Raw genomic sequence first — 22169 nt, 5'->3', positions numbered from 1 at the left:
TGTTTTGTTTCATTTACTAATCTACTAAATCTGAATACCCTTTTGAACATCAGCAGGTCGATCCGGAAGATCCTGCATTAATTTTATTACAAGCGCAATTGTTGTGATTGGCTCAGTTAAGTTCGATTACGGTAGAATGACAGCTATACGTACAATGTCACGAACGCAATCACCTCTGATTGACGCTCGCTCACAATTGGCTACAATGCATTATTGCAACAACAATAGTATGAATTTAGCCAATCACAATTGCGATTGTAATAATGATTGATGCAGGTTTTCCGGAATCTACCATACGGGCCTGTGCCATCAAAACCCAGTAGGGAGAACGTAGATAAAAATAAAGGGCGCGCAAATCAAGTAGTCCAATCTGAAATTGCAACATGGCGGTTTGCGCTGGTGATAGTCAAAGGATTCAATGCACAAGCCCGGCTGAAATCTGTTTTAGGGTTCTGTATCTCAAAAAGAAAAACGGAATCCTTATAGGATCACTTTGTTGTCTGTACGTCAGTCCGCCGTGTCTGTCAAGAAAACCTATTGGGTACCTACTTCTCGTTGACCTAGAATCATGAAATTTGGCAGGCAGGTAGATCTTATAGCACAAATAAAGGAATAAATCTGAAAACCATGAATTTGTGGTTACATCATTAAAATGTGTTTCAAAGTAAGATAACTATTATATACCAAGTGGGGTATCATATTAAGGGCTTTACCGATATATTCTAAAACAGATTTTTATTTAAATACCTTCGCCTATCTACCTATACCTACGTCTCGTGTTTAGACTGGACTAGGTAGAGAATCCGGCAGAAAATATTGCAAATCGAGATTTAGAAATAGATTTCGGTTTCGTAGAGCGTCGTCCTGTCTCATACTAGTACCGTTATTTGTAAAGTTCGATGTGCAATATTTCCTACCGGGTACTGGGTGCGCTGCAAAATTAAAAGTGGGTTCGATTCCCGAAAAAGACTTCGGCTTATAATATTGCCGTAGGTACTATTTAACATTTAAGAACGACATGCAGTAGGTACCTATTGATGATTAACGACTGCAAAATGCGAAAAAATGTTTGGTCATTCAAAAATGTGAAGTCTTCAAATCCGCACTGGGCCAGTGCAGCGTGGTAGACTATGGCCTAAACAATTCTGATGCTGAGAGGAGACCCGTGGTCAATTATAGTGGGTCGGTGATAGGTTTATTATTAATTTAAAATGCGAATTTTGAAGCCGCGACTGTTTCGATTCATACCATAAGGTCAGATACCTACAGCTATTATGTTCGGGATAGGTAATGGTATAGGTATGCCTGACCGGATTCTTAATATTTTGACGTGACAACGTCTTATAATTCGATAGAGCCGGCTGCACGCACGAAAAAACATGACTCATGCGGCGTTACCTCGCTCTGAGGCGTTCCATGTAAGGCTTGAAGTGCAAGCGAGAGCGCGGAACGAGCGACAAAGCAGCACAATCGGCCTTTGTTGTCACGTTCAACTATCGTCAGTAAACCGACTTTACAGACAACCAATTTTTTATGAGGTTCTCAACTTCTCATTTCTGTTAGACAAAAGACCTTTTTTACAAGTTTGCCAACTTACCTTCTTGATATTATTGACAATATAGGTACCTAGCATTAGCTAGTTAATTTCACCCGACCTGCCAATACCTGCTACCTACTCCCTAGTATTTAATTCGGTGTACCTACCTGGCCAAGAACCTCATTCATTTAATAACAGATTGGTAACTAGCAAATCTGACTAAAAAGCTAGTATGAAAGGATAGATCGTGTTGACGTCATAGAATTTCAATTTACTGGTTCTATATCCTGCTCCAGTGGGTTTCATCAGATAATTATTTCACACGCGGTGACAAATTTTCTTGTGCAGCTGCGACCAGTGATAAACTGCGAATAGGCTATTTGTAAAGGAACCGAGTTAGTCTTGATACTAAGGATTTAACCGTAGGCTGTTTTGGTGCTTCAATATGTACTATGATCACCTAGTTAGTAAGTAGCTATGTGTACCTAAGTACTTTCTCGAACTACACATTTTACGCCTGAATTCATACTTAGGGATAGGAGCTTTTTTAGGGAGCAATGTGCCATCTACAACCTTAAATCATTAGGTACAATTTACAAACTCTACCTATGCCTCGAATGCATTGCATAAAGGTTAAATATGACACGTCATGTCGTTTGAATCGTCCTCAAGAAGCTTGACTATGAATTCCGGTGTTAATGAGTCTTGACTTGGTTGCTGGAAGCAGGGTCAGCCCAGGGATGGTGCACCGTGCAAATGGTGAGATTGCATCGGGCGCCATCACAAGAAAGACGTGGAAACGTATCTACCTACTAACAAAAGTTATTATTTTCAAAAAACTGACATCCAAAGCCACGATAAGATAATAAAATATAATATGTTTTGTTTCTACACGTAAGTACGTTAAGTTGTTGAAATTGAGCTAGCGTCACGGTTCGATTTCTAGTTTTTTTTAAGCTGCTCGACTTTAACATAGGTCTTACGTGTAGGTAGAAACAAAAATAATCTCAATTTTTTTTAAATTCTTGCCTGTCTGTTGTTCGTGCTTCACGCTGAAACTAACTACTGAATGGATTTGAACGCAACTTGGCATACTTAGGCCGTAACCTAAGTATGCCAAGTTGCGTTCAAACGTATTGGCTTGCCTACCTATAGGCTTAAATAGCAACACAAAAATCATCACAAGGCGAGGTTTGAGGTCTATCAAAGTCTCAAAAGTTGTCAGTCACAGTGCATAAGATCCTCGCATACGTTGAAAGAAAATTGAATTCGTTCTAGCGTTTAATAGCAGTTTAATCAATAGCTTTCTGTTTAGTATAAAAAGGGACGCTGGCTCCTCCACAGCATCAGTACAGTAGCAAGCTTCTACAGTTCACTTTCAGGGAAAATAAAATACAATCTCATCTACTGAGTACAGTGACTATGAATAAGTGGCGTTTACTACTCCTCTTTGTTCTCAGCTTACTTCAATCAACTTCAGCAGAACGAAATTTCGTTAATGGAAGGGATCGTTCAGATACCAGACTTTCTATCCAAGACCCAGACCGCATCTACAAATCTTCACATGGCCTGGCAAATGAACCAAACGAGTTGAATTATGAAGTTAGAGATGCTGAGTTGACCAGAGCACCTGCTATACGTCACTTTAAACATCGTGAACTTCATTGGCGATCTCCATCAGTACAGAATAATGAGCGTCTACTGACTGATCATCGTAGAGCTATTGAAGAAAGATCCAGAGTTTACGCTCAGAGTGATAGACGAGAATATAGACACAGAACTAACGAACACAATGAGGCTATTCGTGTAGATGTTAATAGGAATCGAATTGTCAAACAGAATGAGGACAAAGATTATCCAGATAATTCTAGACCTTCTTCACACCGTGGCGATTCTAAAGAAAAAAGGGTAACTCGGTTATATATTGCAGAAGCAAGGCAACTTGATGATATTGCTCTGAAAAAAATTGAACACGATTCCCGTGACAGAAGAGTTTACAATAGACACATTGGAGCTCGCCTTATCAACAGCATCGTTGTGAGAAATGGTCGTGATTTGGATGAGAGCAGATTTGCGAGACGTGAAATAGTTCGGAAAACTGGCGAACCTGAATTTAGTCGATCCCGTGAAAATTCAGAAAAATATACCCGAAATAACCGATTACAAATGTTATTCAATAAACGAAGAGTAACTGGTGTAATTGGAAGTACTAGGAATACTCGCGAAGAAAGAGCACTAAATGACAATCGTGACTCTAGGAATGTTCGCGAAGAAAGAGGAGTAAATAAAATTCGAGACTCTAGGAATGTTCGCGAAACAAGAGCATTAAATGTAATTCGAGACTCTAGGAATGTTCGCGAAGAAAAAGCACTTAATGAAATTCGTGATTCTAGGGATGGTCGCGAAGGAAGAGCACTAAATGAAATTCGAGTCCCTAGGGATGGTCGCGAAGGAAGAGCACTAAATGAAATTCTAGTCTCTAGGGATGGTCGCGAAGGAAGAGCACTAAATGAAATTCGAGTCTCTAGGAATGCTCGTGAAGAAAGAGAAATAAATGAAGCTCAAAACTCTAGAAATATTCGCGAAGAAAGAGCACTAAATGATATTCGAGACTCTAGGGACGCTCGCGAAAGAAGAGCGCTAAATGAAATTCTAGTCTCTAGGATTACTCGCGAAGCAAGAGCACTAAATAATGATCGAGACTCTAGGAATGTTCGCGAAGAAAGAGCACTTAATGAAATTCGAGTCTCTAGGAATGCTCGCGAAGGAAGAGCAATAAATGAAATTCGAGAGTCTAGAAATATTCCCGAAGCACTAAGTGACATTCAAGAGGCTAGGAATGCTCGCGAAGACAGAACAATAAATAAAATTCGTGACTCTAGGATTGTTCGCGAAGAAAGAGCATCAAATGGAATTCGAGACTCTAGGGATGCTCGCGAAAGAAGAGCACTAAATGAAATTCGTGACTCTAGGAATACTCGCGAAGCAAGAGCACTAAATAAAGATCGAGACTCTAGGAATGTTCGCGAAGAAAGAGCAATTAATGAAATTCGAGTGTCTAGGAATGCTCGTGAAGGAAGAGCTATAAATGAAATTCGAGAGTCTAGAAATGTTCCTGAATCACTTAGTGAGATTCGAGAGGCTAGGAATGCTCGCGAAGACAGAACAATAAACAAAATTCGTGACTCTAGGATTGTTCGCGAAGAAAGAGCATCAAATGGGATTCGAGACGCTAGAAATGCTCGCGAAGAAAGAGCAATACATGAAATTCGAGACTCTAGAATTGTTCGCGAAGAAAGAGCATTAAATGGAATTCGAGGCGCTAGGAATGCTCGCCAAGTAAGAGCAATACATGAAATTCGAGACACTAGATTAGCTCGTACAGAAAGAGCAACAAATGAAATTCAAAGCACTAGGGATGTTCACGAACAAAGTGCAGACAATACGAGAAAAAGCGATAACCGAGTTGATAGAACCCATGAGGCAAACCTCCGAAACACGCGATTAACTATAAATGAACTCCAAGGTGTTCGATACGCTGCAGAAGAAACGCTTCTAAATACACGACGCGTAATGCCTTTGGCTAGAGTTTCGACATCTGAACGGAATGTGAATACAAGAACCACAGTCTATACTGAAAACATCCGTCAAGAAAGATCTCGAAGTTTATCTGGTGGAAAAACTAACGAAATTCAGCACATTGAAAATGCTCGCGCAGGAAGATCAGCAAATATAATTAAACTAACTCATAATACTGGCGAAGTAGGAACAGCAAATAAAAATTGCAATACTCGTGAAGAGAGAGCAACGAATGGTATCCGACACTCTAGGAATGCTCGCGAAAAGAAACCATCAAATGAAATTCGACACACTGTAAATACACGCGAGGAAAGATTATATGAAATTCGCCATTTCCCGCCCGCCCGCAAAGAAATAACAAATGAAATCCGACGTAGTTTCAATACTCATGAAATTCGATACACTAGAAATGCTCGCGAAGTTAGAGCAACAAATCAAATCGAACTCATTCGGAATCCTGGCGAAAAGCGAACAATAAATGAAATCCGACACTCTAGGGATACTCGCGAAGAACGAGCATCAAATGAAATTCGACCTAATAGGAATGCCCGCGAAGAAAGCACAAATGAAATCCGACACTCTAGAAATACTCGCGAAGAAAGAGTATCAAATGAAATTCGTTCTAATAGGAATGCCCGCGAAGAAAGAACAAATGAAATCAAACATTCTAGGAATACTCGCGAAGAAAGAGTATCAAATGAAATTCGATCTAATAGGAATGCCCGCGAAGAAAGAACAAATGAAATCAGACATTCTAGGAATACTCGCGAAGAAAGAGTATCAAATGAAATTCGATCTAATAGGAATGCCCGCGAAGAAAGAGTATCAAATGAAATTCGATCTAATAGGAATGCCCGCAAAGAAAGAGTATCAAATGAAATTCGATCTAATAGGAATGCCCGCGAAGAAAGAACAAATGAAATCAGACATTCTAGGAATGCCCGCGAAGAAACAGCATCAAATGAAATTCGACATAATAAGAATGCCCGCGAAGAAAGTGCAACTAATGAAATCCGACACTCTAGGGATACTCGCGAAGAAAGAGCATCAAATGAAATTCGACCTAATAGGAATACCCGCGAGGAAAGAACAAATAAAATCCAACGTAATATCAACACTCGCAAAGAAAGTATAGCAAATGAAATTCGACACTCTAGGAATGCTCGAGAAGATAGAGCAACAAATGAAATCCAACTCACTCGGAATGCTCGCGAAGAGCAAGCAATAAATAAAATCAGACACTCAAATGAAATTCGACTCAATAGTAACGCTCGCGAACGTAGAGTTACCAATGAAATTCGACTTACTAGGAATGCCCATGAAGATATAAGTGAAATTCAACGTAGCCGCAATAACCTGGAAGCAAGAACTATAAATGGTATTAGACACAATCGCAATACTCAAGAAAAAAGAGCATCAGATGAAATCCAACATAGTCGAAACAGCCAAGAAAGACTTTTGAACACGCGACGTGCAATGGTGTTGTCTAGAGACAGTCAACATGCCAGGACTAAAGATTCTGATAGTATCCACAAAATCACAATTTCTGGAGTGACAGATGTACGTCAGGATAACAGAAATAATTTCCGAGACAGGAATTCGCGAAGCATGTTCAGAGAGGAGAAACATTCAATGGTACATCTGCCTGCAAGTGGTATACCAGCTGTAAATATTGAATTGGAAAGCAGCTTGGTGTTAAAATGGCAATACTTATTCTACCTATTACAAGGAATTTATGTATGCAGTCTGTTTATGAAAATGCCCAAAAATTATGGAAATTTACAGAAAACAAGGTAAATTAACATCTAACTACTATACCATACTATAATTTGTCCCCTGCCCTCATGTTATATGTATTGTGTGATTTGCAATGGTGCCAACATGACAGGGAACAAGTTATAGTGAAAGGTCTGTAGTTACATTGCAAATAGTGATAACTGATAATTTTTTTATTCATTATAGGCAAGCGCTTGACCACAATCTTACCTGATGAAAAGAAATGATTTGGCCTAAGATGGGACGCGTATACCTAGAAGATACCTATTCATTCTTGTTTTAAAGATACCCGGATTGTAATTGGTAGGAAAAACAGATTCTATATTAATGTGAATACTTTTTTCAGGGCTGCAGACTGGTTCTCTACAGTGGATTACCTAAAAATTGACTAAGAAAATTGAAATCTGGTATCTACATATTATAATGACAATATAGGCAATGTGTAAATGAAATGTTATGTATTTAAAATATTTATAAACTACTTAAGCAAAAATAAAAAATTGTTACGGTATAACATTTATCTTTTATTTATGAAACTTTATCAGATAAGCTAATACAACAAGTTTTTCAAAAAATTAAAGCATTGGCTATTAATTTAACACTGTCTCAAAATCAAATGTTCTACTAATTAAAAATTTACATTTTACTCTTATATATCTTAACAAAGGAAACAAAATAATAATATACTACTTATTAGGTACAATTATTTATCAAAATATCAGACCTCAGAGATAATCACATTTTAAAGTTCTAAGGTGTCCGTTTTCTTTTTATGCTGTCCTTCATACCAAGCTTTGGAGATCATTCTCTTCATTTCATCATCACCTGTTTCATACCTGAAATTTTCATTACGTTATAAGAGGTGCATATAGTTAGTAAACTGAAAAGCTTATGAAAATGTATAGCATCACTTAAAAAAAATATATTTGTAATTTGTATGTATATAATAAAGCTGGGGGTTATGAGATGGTTTATATCATGTAGTGTAACTGTTTCATAATCAGCTATTAGTGCCTGGGACCTTGCAATGCCTCATTCCCAAAGTCCCAACAACATCTGTACAAAGTCTGTCTCACCATTCTCTGAACAGAATGCATATTCTGTGGAATTTTCAACCGAACTTTTTTGAAAGAAGTGTAGTGTTGATGCTGAACCAAAAGTTGGAGTTGGATTGGTGTTGAGTCTGTGTAATGTATGAAGAACTTTTACCATACAAACTATTTCGATGGCCGTTTTGTGTCTAAATAAGACAAGTATGATAGAAGTTTTGAGTTATACTCACATATTCTTCATGAGACTCATGATGGACTCCTGTGGGTCTTTCTTGTCCATATCGTCTGTCTTGAAGCGGTTATTGCGTTGGTCTTCAAACTTCTTCTCAAGCTCAGTCATGTGTGACCATTTGACGTTTTGTTCAGATTTTGCAAGGAAGACTACTACCATGTCTAAAAAGATTAAGGTATTTCGTTTTTCATTTTGTCAGTGTGGTTAAGCCAATCTTATTATTGGCATACTGAATCAGAATAATTATTTAATGACATCTTCATCTACTATGACGATTTGATTTTTGAAAGTGTTAATTATTATAGACTTTTGTAAAAAGAATATAATTAAGTATTTTAAAATTATAGTTAGACAGAAACTGGTAGAAAAAATGTATGGAGTCGATGATTATTATTAAAAAAACTTCTAGCCTGTATGTCAATCATAGCAGATTCAACAAATACCTGTTTTTTGCTTCCAATGGCACTCTGCAACATTGATGGGATGGAGTAGTTTGTTTATAACCAGCAGGTAGTCTTTGTTGTCCAGGTTGTCAACATGAAGCTCCATTGATCTGTCGGTCAGCTTGCAGTAGACCTGCTCTTTTGGCACATTCTGGACATCTTTCAAAGTAACAAACACTTTCACAAATTTGTCAGATTGATCCCAACCTGAAAGTATAACCATTTTAAAACTACCTATGTTTTATGATTTACATGCCAATCTTACTGTTAGTCTTACTGTTAATCAATACTGTTAGTTGTACTAACAGTCTTAGAAGTTCTTAGTTTTATTCACTTTAATTACATAGCTGCAACAATGTCTAATGTCTTTCGACAATAGTTAAAATTCTTTGGACACCATGAGTGACTCCATCAAGTGCAGTGAAGGGTAAGGTGGAGGGTACCAAAGGGTGAGGAAGTCGCCCATGGAGTCTGCTGTGAGTGGTCCCTTGCACAAGTGTGCCAGGCTGTCAGTCAGCAGGGAAAAGTGATGAATGCTCATGAGGCATATAACATCTGTCCTCAAAGACAGTCTTTTCAGATGACCACGGCTGATCTGCTAAGAATGTTATGAAGAAGATAGTTGCTTATGTTAAGTGTTTTCTGACTACTGTACAATCATCACAAAACAAGTAGTTCAATCTAAAGTTGGCAATTTGTACCGGTCATAGTCCAGCTGAAATCAGTTTTTGTGCAATGCACAGACATTCACCTTGATTTTAATTAAGCCAGATTGGGCTTACTTGTTTTGTATGCACTATACTGTGCTTGAGATGTATGCATGGAGAACCTCAAGTGCAGCAAAAGAAACACATCTAATAGATACTTAAGTGTTTGGTAAAATTATTGATTATTATTAGTTCCTTTTATTATGCTTACCATAGCCATTTAATTTGATCTGGTAACGTTTATTTTGAGAGGATGTGGTAGGCGCGGGAGACACCTCCATTGCACATGCACTGTCCTCGCTTTCTTTTAAATTACACCATTCTGTTTCCAACTTGCGTACCTCCAGAGACAAAATATCCTGAACTTTTTTACGTTTCGCCTGCTTGAGCAGTTCATTTAGTTCATCAATGTCGCTACGCAGCTATAAATTATAAATATTTTAATTTAATTACTTATTGTATTAATACGGAAAAAACACCATTTAGGAGGTTAGAGAGCTTTTATCCAAAACTTACCTCATTTATTTTAGATCCAGACATCTTGTAATTTTTGTAGGTACTTCGTTAATAACTACCTTTTTTATCACCTTCGCAAACTGAAATCCTGAAATCTGCGCTGGAAATTCGAGAATTAAGCAAGTGCCGCCAAACAAAACAACAAATTAAATTGACACAAAATACAAAATTGACATTCAACAATACGAGGATGACACAAGAAGGATTTTCTAGAAGCTACCGGAAATCATACCTGCAGGGTTGCCATGCCAATAATAAAGGCGAGAATTTCAAATCGATTTTAGTATAATCGAGAATCGAATAGGTACGTATGAAATATGAATAGGTACCTAAGTACTTATTATTTGGACTTCGTCTGTGTTGGTGTTAACTGAAGGATGTGCTCTGCCTTTTTGGAGTGTTTTTTTGTTAAAACTGACTGGAAAGCGCTCGGGTGCCGTGCGTATGTCGGCGAGCGCCGGCACAGGCGGGTTCCATACTTGTATAGTTTAACTAACTTGTTACAAATAACTAAAAACTTGACATTGGCTAATCTTTGTACAGCCAGACGAGAAAAAAAAAGTACTTATTTTTTTATTAGGATGGATCCTATCTAAATAAAGATGAGGTTACTCTATTAATATTATTACTTTACTTTTGTTCGAAATAGCTATTCCATACCCATCATACCTAACTAACTAGGTCAGGCCGTGGGCCGTGCGTAGAAGGCAATTTAAATAATTTGTAAATTGTAGGTAGTACGATCGTCCGTTAGGGCTTATTGATGAGTGTGCCACCGAGAATATCAAAGAGTAAATGTATGAGAATATGGAGTGTAGAGGAGAAGTCCGTGTATAAAAAGTTTGCGTTAAAATGTGCTAAATAAGGGTGGTACTATTAAAAAAAAAAAATCCTTTTTAAAATTTTTATTTAACTATGTACCTACTTACGAGTACAACTTTTAAGACATGATTACACGAATATTCATGTTATAGTTCGTTCTAATAGTGCAAATATTTTAAGCAGGTATACTAAATACTTATTTTCTAATTACCTATAAAAGAAATGTCTTCACTGCTTTAATGCGCATCAAACAACTAGTCCATTCTGAACAAGAGGCGTATGACGGCGCATTGTATAAAAACAGATCGCATTTGATCCATCAGTCTACGACTTAGAGGTATAATGTTTATACCTGCGCTAACCACCATGTTACAGTTCAGATTAATTTGTTCTGCGCGCACTATATTATCGATTAATCGAAGCGGAAATGTGTAAAACCAATCAGATTATGAGACGATAATGTGTTAAAATCACGGCATGTATCTCTCAAAAATCTGTTGTTCGATTCTGTTTATCACCCTAATTAGGGTGGCTGTCAACTCAAGCGGTCGTTCTCGTTTGGTAGTAATAAATTCAAAATTTAAAAACCCCCGACACAAAACTCTCTAAAAAGTAAATAACTTTCAAACGCCTGAACCGATTTTTTTGGATTATAGCTAAGAACACTCGATTCAGCCACGTTTCAAACAAAAAAAAAAACTAAATTAAAATTGGTTCATTCATTTAGGAGCTACGATGCCACAGACAGATAAACAAACACACAGATACACGCGTCAAACTTATAACAACCCTCGTTTTGGGTCGGGGGTTAAAAAGATATCCAACCACAAGTTTCTATTAGCTTTTAAAATATGTGTAAGGTTGAATTTTTACTGGAAGTGTCAAGTATGCTTTCGATAACCGATTACCTACCTCCTAGCTAATAAGTAGCCCAGTACGAAATCTAAAGCGCGTAGCCAGGAAGCTAGCGTAGAAAGTCCTGAATGAAGGGGCGACGGAGTCTTCTGGTGTAGACTGTAGCCCATTTACATTTGACCTCTTACATAATAGACACTCATTAAAAATTAAACCTCATCAGTTCGCATTAAGGAACAAAGTTTAAAACAACTAGTAATTTCACTTGTAGCTGTATAATTTTTGAAATCGAACGACCGTTAGTGGCATTCAACACTTCCATTAAAATACATAACGTAACAGAGTCAGTAGCAGAGCAGCCAATCTATTTAAAAATAGGCGAAAAATCACGGTCTATGCGCATTTTAAATACAGAAAGTTTACAAATCGATGCATACTTTTACTAGGTACTAATACTAATATACAATTTTCATTTAAATAGTGCATATTGCCATCTAGTTTCTATGAAAGTAAGTGATATTCCAAAGATATTTTAATTGTAAAATATTTATAATTCTTTTATTGATGAACTAAATAAGTACTTATTTTTATTAAACAACTTAAAATTTGTATTGTATCGCGCGCGATCTTGTTTTGTTTTTAAACTTTTGAAAAGAGGTTTCATATTGCATTCAGAATTTAAAGTAATAATGTGTACCAAGCAAGCGTGTGCCCTATTTTCTGACGCACAAGTAACAGTTGCTTATATCATAACTCTATGACGGTGCGACGCCGTAATGCACCGGAAACGTACCGTGTGGCTTCAGATATATACAGGGTGGAACCAGAACGCTAGCAAAAACTTAGCGTTATTTTTATACCACCTTAATACAATTCAATGCCAATAACCATCTTATGCCTTATCTTGTGGTTTTAGTAATTTAGTATTTTTCAAACCCGTATTGTATACCGCGCAAAACTCTGGTCAATGCCCCACCTACGATGTGGCATTGATTTCAAGTTACTGAACGTTCGTTAACCTCTAGCGTCAGTCAGATGTTTTATTTGCAATATATTGTGAAAAATGATTCGTTTTTTTTTAAAGTATCTTATCAGTAATCATCAGTACTATCACTTGTTTTCATTTTTGCTAGCGTTCTGGTTACACTCTGTATGTATAGTGCGCGACAGATTGAGATGGCAACCGCAGTGGGGACGCCCCGCACACCCACACAGCCCCCGCGCTATCCGCTGCGGGTGAGCGCAGGTTACGTGCGGGTGCACGGGGTCTCAACCTGTCGCGTACTATAGGATGAGGCAGCGGCGACCGCTACGGCGTCGCACCGCATCGCACCGCAACGCATCGTGGGGCATCACTCGATCGTTCAGTTCTTGCGGTGCGCGCGGTTGCGGCGCATGTTGGTCTGGCATTGCGGGCAGTACCACTTGCCCTTCGGCGGCGCCGTGATGCCCACGCATGGGTAGTGGAACCACTCGTAGGGGCACTGGAAACAAATATACATTTTTTTTTTTTTGGGTTCAAACCAAAATTAGTATTGATATACAGGATGTTAGATAATGTCCGTAACATCCCGACAAGCTGAGGTTAGGACTGATGTGTAAGTGTACCAAAACAATAATGATACCCTTACTAAAAATAATGATTTACCTACTCGTAACGAAGCTAATACTCATGGGAGATATAAAAACTTATAGAATTTGTTAAAAACTCCAATGTGATAACCCTACAATCAGCTGATTGCGGAAATTCAGAACTTGTAAAATACTTTCGTGAACTCGAAAGACAGCTTCCTTTATAGTATCCGCTACTAAGTGTTTTACTCACGTCCTGGTTGTCACAAGCGACCATGTCCCCGTAAGACACCTGGTTGCAGATGCAGTAGCGCGGCTCGTTGGGGTCGTACGTCCATTCTTCCTCCATAGGTTCCTCTATTGTGACCTTGTTCACTACCGAACTCATGTTACTGAAAATTAATGAAGTTTAATTTGTAATGATGTCTCCTCGCCGTTCATTTGTACACGAATCTCTAAGAGTAACGTGAGCAGGATAGATTTATTTACTAGAAAGAGATAGCAATAAAGTATTGTTGGCCGCCACAAGAGACAAAAATTAAATTATAGCATTTTTTAAAAATAAACTATGAAAAAATTGCGTGGTATTTTTGAAAATTATTACTATGCTTATAAAACATAGGGAAAAATTCATTACCGTTTGTGATTAAAATATAAAATTTAGATATTTGGAGCAATTTTCGTTTTTTTTTTCTATCAAAGTTTTCTAATCGTGTTTCTAATTTATATTTATTATGATTGACATCAAATTGACATTTGTCATTACGTCATAACACATAGTAGTGTTACCACAGTTTTATGTGTATTGAACATAAGTGGTCCTTCGAACCGGATACTAATATACTTAACTGCGTTTCCTCGTAGGCTTGGAAGGCTGATAGTAGCCTATCCTCATAGTTTGCAAATAAAAAGCTCCCAAAAGTCGCAAAATGTTGCATATGGGCCGTTAAGTGAATATCTATTAATAACTTATAACTTACCCCACAGTGGGAGAAGACGAGCGGCTCGCGGCGGCGGAGCCTGACTGCTGCGAATGCAACGAGCCCACGCTGCTTGAGGTGCCGTACGTATTCTTTCTGTAACAAACAACTGGATGTTATCCTCCTCCTTTGAAGCAAGGCTAAACGTCCTAACCACGGCTTAGGATGACCTTGGGACGTGAGTGAGCACCCCCCAACGCCGTCCTAACCACGGCTTGGTTTAAATAATCCTTCATGGAACACTAGCTGATGCCGCGACTTCGTCTGCGTGGAAGTTGATTTTGTAAAACATCCGTTGGGTACTTTTTGTTTGTTGGGATAAAAAGTAGCCCATGTCACTATCCAGGTCTTTAATTATAACCATTAACCATGCATAAAATTACGTTGATCCGTTACTTCGTTGCGACGTGATTGAAGGATAAAACAACAAACAAACACACTTTCGTATTTACAATATGGATGGTGATTCAGTATTAACAAAGGATCGATGGATTCGAAATGTGGTGCTGGAAATGGATGCTCAATATTTCTTGGACGGAGCATAGACCAACGTCTCTATCTTAAACAGATTGAAAATAAAGATGTGGCTATCCAACATCTGTCTGCGACGGATGCTCGATTACTTCGGTCACATTGCTAGGAAAAACGCGAGTAGCATAGAGACACTCTTGGTCACTGGCAACATCGGAGGAAAGAGACCCCGCGGATGCAGCCCGAGACGTTGGTCCGACCAGATCAGAGAAGCGGTCGACACGCCCTTCTGCAATGCCTTCCGTACAACCTCACAGGGAAAAATGGCGTAACATAGTGAAGAGGATGATATCTCAAGGAAGCTACGATCCTCAAAATTGAGGGACCAATGCGAGAAGAGAATATAGAAAAAATTAATAAAATTGTGTGTGTTGCCTTACTTTTGCTTGTGTCGTTTGTTAGTAGATGCAGCGGACGAGGAATGCGAATGCACAGCGCTCTGCACCACGTGCCCCGACGACATCCCTTGACCTGCAGAGAATCATGTGATCTTGACTCAAGATAGGTACATAAATTTACGAATCTATTCTAGAAAAGCTAGAATATGGAATGCCACTCTGGCTTCCATTTTCCCAGCGAGTTTAGGACCCAGTGAGTATTAGGACTTGCAAAAGGAGAGTGAATAGGCACCCTCTAGGCAGGCGCGCCCTACCACAGAGCTGGTGCACACGATGAGTTGCAGTGCCCGCACCGAAAATATTTCGCCACATTGGTGGACACACGGGTGGTACAGCGCCTAATCATTGCTACGGCACCGCAGCGACGACGACAAATGAGTTGGACGACAAAAGACACGCATCGTGAGGCATCACTCACCATGTTCGAGGTGAGTATGATGGGCGTGGTGGGCGTGGTGCGCATGCTGGTGCGCCAGCTCGCCCGCCACCGCCTCGTACGACGCCTTCAGCGACGCCGTGCGCCGCCCCTGCTGCATCTGACCGAACACGATACCGTCACATAGAGCACTTTATGGGCACCCTACAGTTTTAAAATGGCCAAACTTTGGTGGCCAAATAAACAAACATTGAGGATTAAACGAAATGGCCCGAAGACACTCGGTGGCCATTTCATGAAATAGTCAGGCATTTCATTAAATTACTGTCAATTCTACTATCTGGCTACGCAATACGTACACTGACTCCCAAGATACGGGCTTCCTAGTTTGGGAGTCAGGGTTATTATATGTAAAAGTGTAACTGATTGGCTTAGATAAAAATTGTTGTTTTATTGAACAGTCTGCACTGTCAATCAGCGTGAGAAGAGTGAGCCCCTTATTTATTCACGTTCCCCTTCCGTTAATTTAAAACTAAAACATATTCTACAGTGAAAAGACATGCATAAAGAACAAATGAGGAATTACTAGCATAGTTAGGAGCCCTTCTTCTCCTTCTTTGGGACTATGCAGGTCCTTGGATCACTTCGACTATCTCCGATCTATTGTGATCGCCACCAATTTTGCAGATCCGTGCCAATACTTGTGGCCGCCAGGTACGGCAGCATTTTCCTGGCTGGAAGAAGAGTAACTTCGTAGATAGTTACCTGTTGTGTAGCGGCGATGGCCTGGCTCGCGGCCGCGGCTATGGCGCTGCCCGCGTGCCCCAGCGAGTAAGAGTCGCGGCCCAGAGCAGCCTGCGACACAAATAACGTTTTTATTTTTTAAATGAAATAAGCTCTAGTATCGACTATAACTAGCAAATTAGTCGATACTAGAGCTAATTTATTAAACTGGACCCTTTCAAGTAAAGATTTTTATATAAACCTGTGAGGATGATACTGCCATTGGCGTAATTAAAGTGCCATAAGCCTACTTTGTCGTATTAGTTTACAAATTGCGAAAAACCAAATAAAATTTGAACTTCGCGGGCAGACCCGTTCCTTTATAATCCACCAAAAACAGAAAAATCTGTATGGGACCATGCTCGTAGTCGCAATATCTTTCCAAAGAAATTAGAGCACAGTACCTGTAGAGCAGAATCAGTTCGGGACATGTTCCCATTGCTAGAGTGAGCGCGCGACTCCCTAGTCGCCCAACTATCGCGCCTCTTTTCAGCCCGAATACGATATCTACAAAAAAAATGTAAACTATTAACATCTCTAACTGAGACTAAGGCTGATATCTATATAATGCACTTTGACTTTACTCAGACTTAAGACACTGTTAAAACAAGACAACGTTATACCTCTGGCATAAATCTGTCTCGTTTTAACTGAAACTTACGGCTAAGCAAAGCCAAAGTGCGTTCTATACATTTGAACCGGAATCCTCACCTGTTATCCTTATAGTGGTTATTGTTGGATGTGCTAGTATGGTTGGTGTTGGTATCCAGATCTAATGAACGTTTCTCCAGTAACTCTGTTATGCCCTTGTTGTCTGCCTCCAGCTCGCACTTGAATTTGTGAAGTTCTGTATCTGTTAATACAAACTATTATGTAAATTATATTGGATTTGGCAAGTATGTATTAGTAAATTGATATTGTCCAATTCAATATAGTGCAAATTCCTTGCAAACTAAAATTAATAGACAGACATACAGCTGATAGACAGTAAGAAGCGTCTGACTTTTCCACAGGAATAAAAAATATAACTTTTTTATATGGATTTTTTACAATACTTAGAAAGTGAGATGCAAATGTTATTATGGATTTGCATACTCTCTCATTTGTTTATATGAGTAAGCAAGACAGAGTATAACATTTTTTTATTCCATTACAAGTCAGCCCTTTACAGCGATCTCACCTGGCGGTAAGTGATGATACTATGATGATAGAATAATAACTTGGACGGAGTGTGGCAGTTTTTTGTTACACCCATACCTCTTATCAGCTGCTACACAGCATTGCATTGGAACACTAAATCGCTTGGCAGCATGGTTTTGCCGGTAGGGTGGTAAATAGCCATGGCTATTTACCACCCTACCATGGTAGAAGCCCCCTATCAGACCAATGTTTTATATACCACAGATAAAAAAATTAATATAACAGGCCCACAATATCTTAGGTGAAGAATTTACCTAGTCTCCGGAGATATCTGTCAACTAAGTCGTACATCTGATTAGCTAGTGTGACTTTCTCATCTGCCTCCTCCAGAGTTTTGGTGTATCCTTTCTTAATGTCTGCAAATTCAGTATTGGCCTGATCAGTGTTCACATCCCCGCGCCTGCATCCACCAAACAGTGTGCGCACACGTTTCTCTAATGTATCCATGTTGTCTGCAATGTACATAATTTATTAAAGAAAATTAGGAAACATTTCATTATGGTTAGTACTTAATAGTCTCATATGATCACAGAAAGGCTGGCTCATTTTTTGCGCAAAGGATCAGCCTGGTTGTCAAGCACGGAAATGCATCCGATATTCTTAGCACCATTCCATACGGGCATAATTTGTACAGTAATCAGATAAGGTAAATATTACAGTTAAACAGCTAGGCAGTTTAACTGTACCTAATATTTTTATATATTAATTTATATTTTTGATATTTACTATTTTTATAGTATTGGTTCTGCTTAAGGCCAGGTACAAGGGCATAAGATACTACATTAAGTGGTAATTACAGCTCACAGCTCAACTGCCGAAGCTTTTCACCAAAGTTTTCTTCAAAAATTCCATTTTCTATTATGCTACCTATTTACTTACTTTGTACTGATAGATCCATTTCTCGCATTTCTGTAAATCTATCCCTTAATTCCTGGGGCAAATGCTCGATCACTGTAAAAATATGTACATTTTAATAACTAATTTGTTGGAAAAAGTTTTCAAAAACATATCAAAATTTCAAATCTCGCGCCAATTAATAGGAAGCGTCATATCTCATTGCTGCCAACCGTAATGGCGTTGGCATGTCTCGTTGTCAATAAGCACAGTAAAACTTACTTTCCAAATAATCCTCGAGGTACAGCATTTTGGTAAGTTGAATTAAGCTTTGTTGTTTAATACACACTTATTTCAACACAATTAATAAAACTGCACGATGGTTCTAATGCTAAAACAGTAAATATGCGAAAGGTGACGTGATTGAGCAACGTAGATTTTTTCACGATTTCTTCTGGATGTAGTGATGTAGAATGTAGCTCGTAATTAACCAGTAAAATATCGATATCCAAAGAAGTGCAAGAAACAATAGGTATTTTTAATGTCATGCCATTTTACGATTATTTCAAAGTAAATTCTCTACACTTAAAATATTTTAGTTATGATGAACTAAAGTATAGGAATTTTGTTGTCGCTATCAAAATAATATTGTTGTGACCTATTTTTATTTAAATAATCTTCTTTTCACAAGATTGAAATATTTGTCATTATTAATAATATATTCAGATAGGTACTTCAATAATTTTATTGAACACGTTTTTCTGTAGATAAAAAAGTTATTTAAATAATATACTTAATACATAAATTTTGAGATCTCACTCGCCATTTTAGCTCTACGTGTCAACTTCACGTTAAAAGTATGATTTCAGTCCTTAATTTTAAGATGAACCGTACTTTTGACATGACGGTTGTCACTAAGGCTGAGGTCTAGGCACCTTGACTTTGCTTAGGCTTAAGATTGAGTTAAAACGCCACAGATTTATGTGAGATATATACTTGTGTCTCGTTTTAACGTCCAAGCAAAGTCAGAGTGTGATCTATAGATTTCATAGAGCTAAAATGGCGAGTGAGATCTCAAAGTGTACGTACTATATGGCAAGTTATCTGATTCTTGATCAGTACATTATTATAATGTTTATTATGTAGTCTATATTTGTGAATAGACGTGTTTTTTTTGGTTTAACACAATTTTAAAGGAAAAGTATTAATTGTTGGAAGTCGATACTTATGACAGTAGTTAGTACATTCCTACGGTTCTATTTATCTCTGCATCATGTTTCCGCAAGTAGTACCAACTGTTAAAAACAAATATTTTATTGTCGCGTTCAAATTTAATTATTTATTACAGATACAAAATGATACGCAGACCGTTAACCGAAATAACGTTAAAGCTGGACGTTTTACAAGAGTACGAAGCTTACAGGCGAAATCAAGGAAATAATTCATCCATTGGGAACGAAATGCAAGAAGAAACACCTAAACAGTTCACAGGACTCAAAACTATTGAAGAAATACATAATAGGATAGGCTATGTACCTAAGCCTCAGCGCAGACCAAGAGAGTGAGGCCGAGTATAGTAAATAGTCGCAGCTCGCAGAGTGACGGGGAGCCGAGTCGCTGCGCGTGGAACTTTTTCGTTCAAACAAAATTCCGTTTTCAATCATGTGATTTGTCCAGAGTTTTAGGTTCCTAGCTGCCACCCCATTAACGCTGTTTTGAATCTCCTTCATGTTATATTTGTTATTTAACGGTTTAAATAAAGCTAAGTTTCAGTGTTAGTAGAAACGGTTCCACACCGTTCGCGTTACTCTAAAGATGCGCGCTAAGCTTTAAAAGCCTAGGGAAACCAGTAGTACAGTAAAAGTAAAATAAAACCAGTACAATACTCACATAAAATATTTATTATGTATTAAAAAACTTTGAAAAAATACATTTTTGCATTTAAAATTATTCGTAAGATATTTATTATAACAAATTATATAAATAAAGCTAGTTAAATGCATATCTTTCTTATTGTGCCATCTTGGTGCCATCTATCTAATTTTTGTGTTTTCATATTTTTTAATAACGTTATTAAAAATTACTAATATTACACGGTATTACTCGGTACATTAAGTTAGTACCTAGTTCTAATGTAGATTAGCACTTAGGAATAATATTTTATATGGTGATTTAGGTGTTCGAGCCTACGCTTGAACCACATGTGAGATTACCCTTCCAATATCCGTCGTCAACACCTTCTATCTCTTTCGCACACTAGGTAAATCCGTGATGTCTTGACTATACCTGTCCTTGTCTGTTATGAATGAATGGAATGCCTAGCCAGGCAGCGCGCGGTGGCCATCTTCTTCAGTACGCTTTCGATATTCGTGAAGTCAACACGTCACTCAAGTAATTATTATTACGCGCACTATCCGATCGGCGCTTTCAAGCCCATTGTTGATAATATTTTACCGCTCGGCGCCATAAGGCCCAGCGACGAACGAGTCACATATTACTCGTAAATACCTTAAAATGGCACGACGCGACGGCCGACGCCTCGTTCGAGACGGCGGCGGGTGTCGCCTAGAATGAGGCGGCCGTCGCATCGGTGGTACGACGGGACGTCCCAATTCAGGCGACGCGTCACACGTGTCGCATCAAATGGGACGGCGGCGTCGTCTCAACTGAAAAGACGGCTGTCGTATCGACTGTGATGTCATTCCGTTTAGTGTGACGACCATTGTCTCACAAAATGCAGCACTGATAAACTAAATGTGTTCTATGAAATGACGAGATCACTGAATTGCGCATCTAATTCCAGAACCATGGGCGAACTAACGTCAATGGGATTCCTTGCTGCAGTACCTACATTGCGTAGAAGATAAAAACACCAAGCACGTACACGTGACACGTGCGTAGTGACGCGCGTCAATCCGTAGGCATAACTGCACGCATTGCGTCTACGCGAACGATTCACGCCACGCAAGTGGTATGCCATGTCTCATACAATTCCATACATACATTGGTATGCGCTGCGCCTACGCTTACGCGACGCATATGGTTTGGGGGCAACCAAGGCCCGGCAGTAATGGAGGCAAAGCTAAGGCTTGCCATTCCTACAGTAGATCTAGCACGAGTTTTCAACCCATCTACAAGTAATGTCAAATGGCCTCTGGAAAGAGCTCTTCTCTATGCACCACACAACTTAATGGGGAAAATACTTTCCTCTTGCTATGATGCCTTTATGAGCACTGTAAGGAAGCTAAAGCTGAAACACAAAAAAAAAAAAAAAAAAAAAAAAAGCGGGAAGCTTCTTCAGAGTTGGAGCATTTCAGTCTACAAACGGAAATAAGATGCCCCTCTACGGCTACGAAACGATCGTTGGTGATTTCTGCCGAAGTGCATCATAGCGCAGCAAAGTGTAGAGCTTGCACAAACGTCTTGAGCTCATCTGCTCGTTCACAGTCCTATGACACACCAACGCAAGGTAGTGGCGAACATTTCGCTTCCGTGATGAGTCGGTAAATGTCATTGTTACTAATGTACTTAGCTCGCAGACAGAGCAAAACAAATATATCATAACTATTACACAAAACCAGCAGCAGAGCGTTGCGTCGGACAAGTACCAGTCCTTAAAGAGGATCTTAATTCTTAATAACTCATATGACTCTCTGCCGGACAGTACACAATCAGAAGAGGAAGAAAACGACCAGGTCCAGGGAAGCGAAGCTTCTCCCCATTGGTCTAACAACCCGCGAAACTGAAGAAGATAATCTTCGAAGAAGAGTTGCTGAATCGCAGAGGAACTAGCGAGTTTGACGGAAGACAAGAACATTAATCTCACCGTTTTTGATTTTGCGCCAACCACCGTAGAACAAGAACCTAAGGTTGCGCAAGCAGATCCTCCGGCCGTAAAGCATGGTTTGAGTTGCCATAGACTAGGTAAGACTAGTTGCTGTAACGTGAGATATGGGACGCCCAAAAGTAGTTCCAA

At 38.9% G+C, this 22169-nt stretch overlaps 3 protein-coding genes and 1 long non-coding RNA gene across 10 annotated transcripts; 1 reads left to right on the top strand and 3 right to left on the bottom strand.

Moving 5' to 3' along the window:
• The first annotated feature begins 2888 nt into the window (after positions 1 to 2888).
• Positions 2889 to 7374, top strand: LOC123873954 (zinc finger CCCH domain-containing protein 13-like). 7 transcript variants are annotated; one of them, XM_045919073.1, is made up of 5 exons: positions 2889 to 4155; positions 4246 to 4591; positions 4721 to 4939; positions 6128 to 6909; positions 7239 to 7374. In XM_045919073.1, the coding sequence occupies exons 1-5, from the start codon at positions 2960 to 2962 to the stop codon at positions 7282 to 7284; spliced, it is 2589 nt and encodes an 862-aa protein (XP_045775029.1). In that variant the 5' UTR covers positions 2889 to 2959; the 3' UTR covers positions 7285 to 7374. The 7 variants fall into 7 exon arrangements, with proteins under 7 accessions (XP_045775029.1, XP_045775028.1, XP_045775027.1 ...); XM_045919072.1 differs by having other exon boundaries at positions 2889 to 4591; positions 4721 to 4844; positions 4890 to 4939; XM_045919071.1 differs by having other exon boundaries at positions 2889 to 4591; positions 6128 to 6247; positions 6293 to 6909.
• On the bottom strand, positions 5603 to 5794 carry LOC123873968. Its single transcript, XR_006797813.1, has 2 exons — positions 5694 to 5794; positions 5603 to 5651 (listed from the first exon to the last, which is right to left on the bottom strand). It is a non-coding gene; the product is annotated as an uncharacterized LOC123873968 (long non-coding RNA).
• Positions 7375 to 7395: 21 nt separating the features above from the next.
• On the bottom strand, positions 7396 to 10057 carry LOC123873958 (calcyclin-binding protein). Its single transcript, XM_045919078.1, has 5 exons — positions 9843 to 10057; positions 9538 to 9748; positions 8620 to 8826; positions 8175 to 8337; positions 7396 to 7728 (listed from the first exon to the last, which is right to left on the bottom strand). The coding sequence occupies exons 1-5, from the start codon at positions 9864 to 9866 to the stop codon at positions 7635 to 7637; spliced, it is 699 nt and encodes a 232-aa protein (XP_045775034.1). The 5' UTR covers positions 9867 to 10057; the 3' UTR covers positions 7396 to 7634.
• A 2609-nt stretch (positions 10058 to 12666) lies between these two features.
• On the bottom strand, positions 12667 to 18666 carry LOC123873957 (inhibitor of growth protein 3). Its single transcript, XM_045919077.1, has 11 exons — positions 18476 to 18666; positions 18239 to 18310; positions 17614 to 17811; positions 16871 to 17012; positions 16564 to 16666; positions 16142 to 16231; positions 15419 to 15536; positions 14983 to 15073; positions 14072 to 14167; positions 13345 to 13483; positions 12667 to 13003 (listed from the first exon to the last, which is right to left on the bottom strand). Exons 1-11 carry the CDS (start codon positions 18501 to 18503, stop codon positions 12884 to 12886), a joined length of 1197 nt encoding a protein of 398 aa, XP_045775033.1. The 5' UTR covers positions 18504 to 18666; the 3' UTR covers positions 12667 to 12883.
• Between the last annotated feature and the right edge of the window lie 3503 nt (positions 18667 to 22169).

Source organism: Maniola jurtina, chromosome 17 (genome assembly GCF_905333055.1).
Source record: "Maniola jurtina chromosome 17, ilManJurt1.1, whole genome shotgun sequence".
NCBI lineage: Eukaryota > Metazoa > Arthropoda > Insecta > Lepidoptera > Nymphalidae > Maniola > Maniola jurtina.
This window is presented reverse-complemented; position numbering and strand designations above follow the sequence as displayed.

What these genes read in the sequence shown, in the direction of transcription:
- LOC123873958 (XM_045919078.1), bottom strand. Translation starts at nt 9,866, where the DNA reads ATGTCTGGATCTAAAATAAATGAG. An exon ending in CTGGATCTAAAATAAATGAG is followed by an intron (nt 9,749 to 9,842) that starts GTAAGTTTTGGA and finishes TATAATTTATAG; the next exon opens with CTGCGTAGCGACATTGATGA. An exon ending in GATCAAATTAAATGGCTATG is followed by an intron (nt 8,827 to 9,537) that starts GTAAGCATAATA and finishes TTATACTTTCAG; the next exon opens with GTTGGGATCAATCTGACAAA.
- LOC123873957 (XM_045919077.1), bottom strand. Translation starts at nt 18,503, where the DNA reads ATGCTGTACCTCGAGGATTATTTGGAAA. An exon ending in AACCACTATAAGGATAACAG is followed by an intron (nt 16,667 to 16,870) that starts GTGAGGATTCCG and finishes TTTTTTTTGTAG; the next exon opens with ATATCGTATTCGGGCTGAAA. An exon ending in CCATCGCCGCTACACAACAG is followed by an intron (nt 15,537 to 16,141) that starts GTAACTATCTAC and finishes GTGTTCGGTCAG; the next exon opens with ATGCAGCAGGGGCGGCGCAC.
- LOC123873954 (XM_045919069.1), top strand. Translation starts at nt 2,960, where the DNA reads ATGAATAAGTGGCGTTTACTACTCCTCTTTGTTCTCAGCTTACTTCAA. An exon ending in GAGCAATTAATGAAATTCGA is followed by an intron (nt 4,592 to 4,720) that starts GTGTCTAGGAAT and finishes AACAAAATTCGT; the next exon opens with GACTCTAGGATTGTTCGCGA. An exon ending in CAGAAAGAGCAACAAATGAA is followed by an intron (nt 4,940 to 6,127) that starts ATTCAAAGCACT and finishes GCAACTAATGAA; the next exon opens with ATCCGACACTCTAGGGATAC.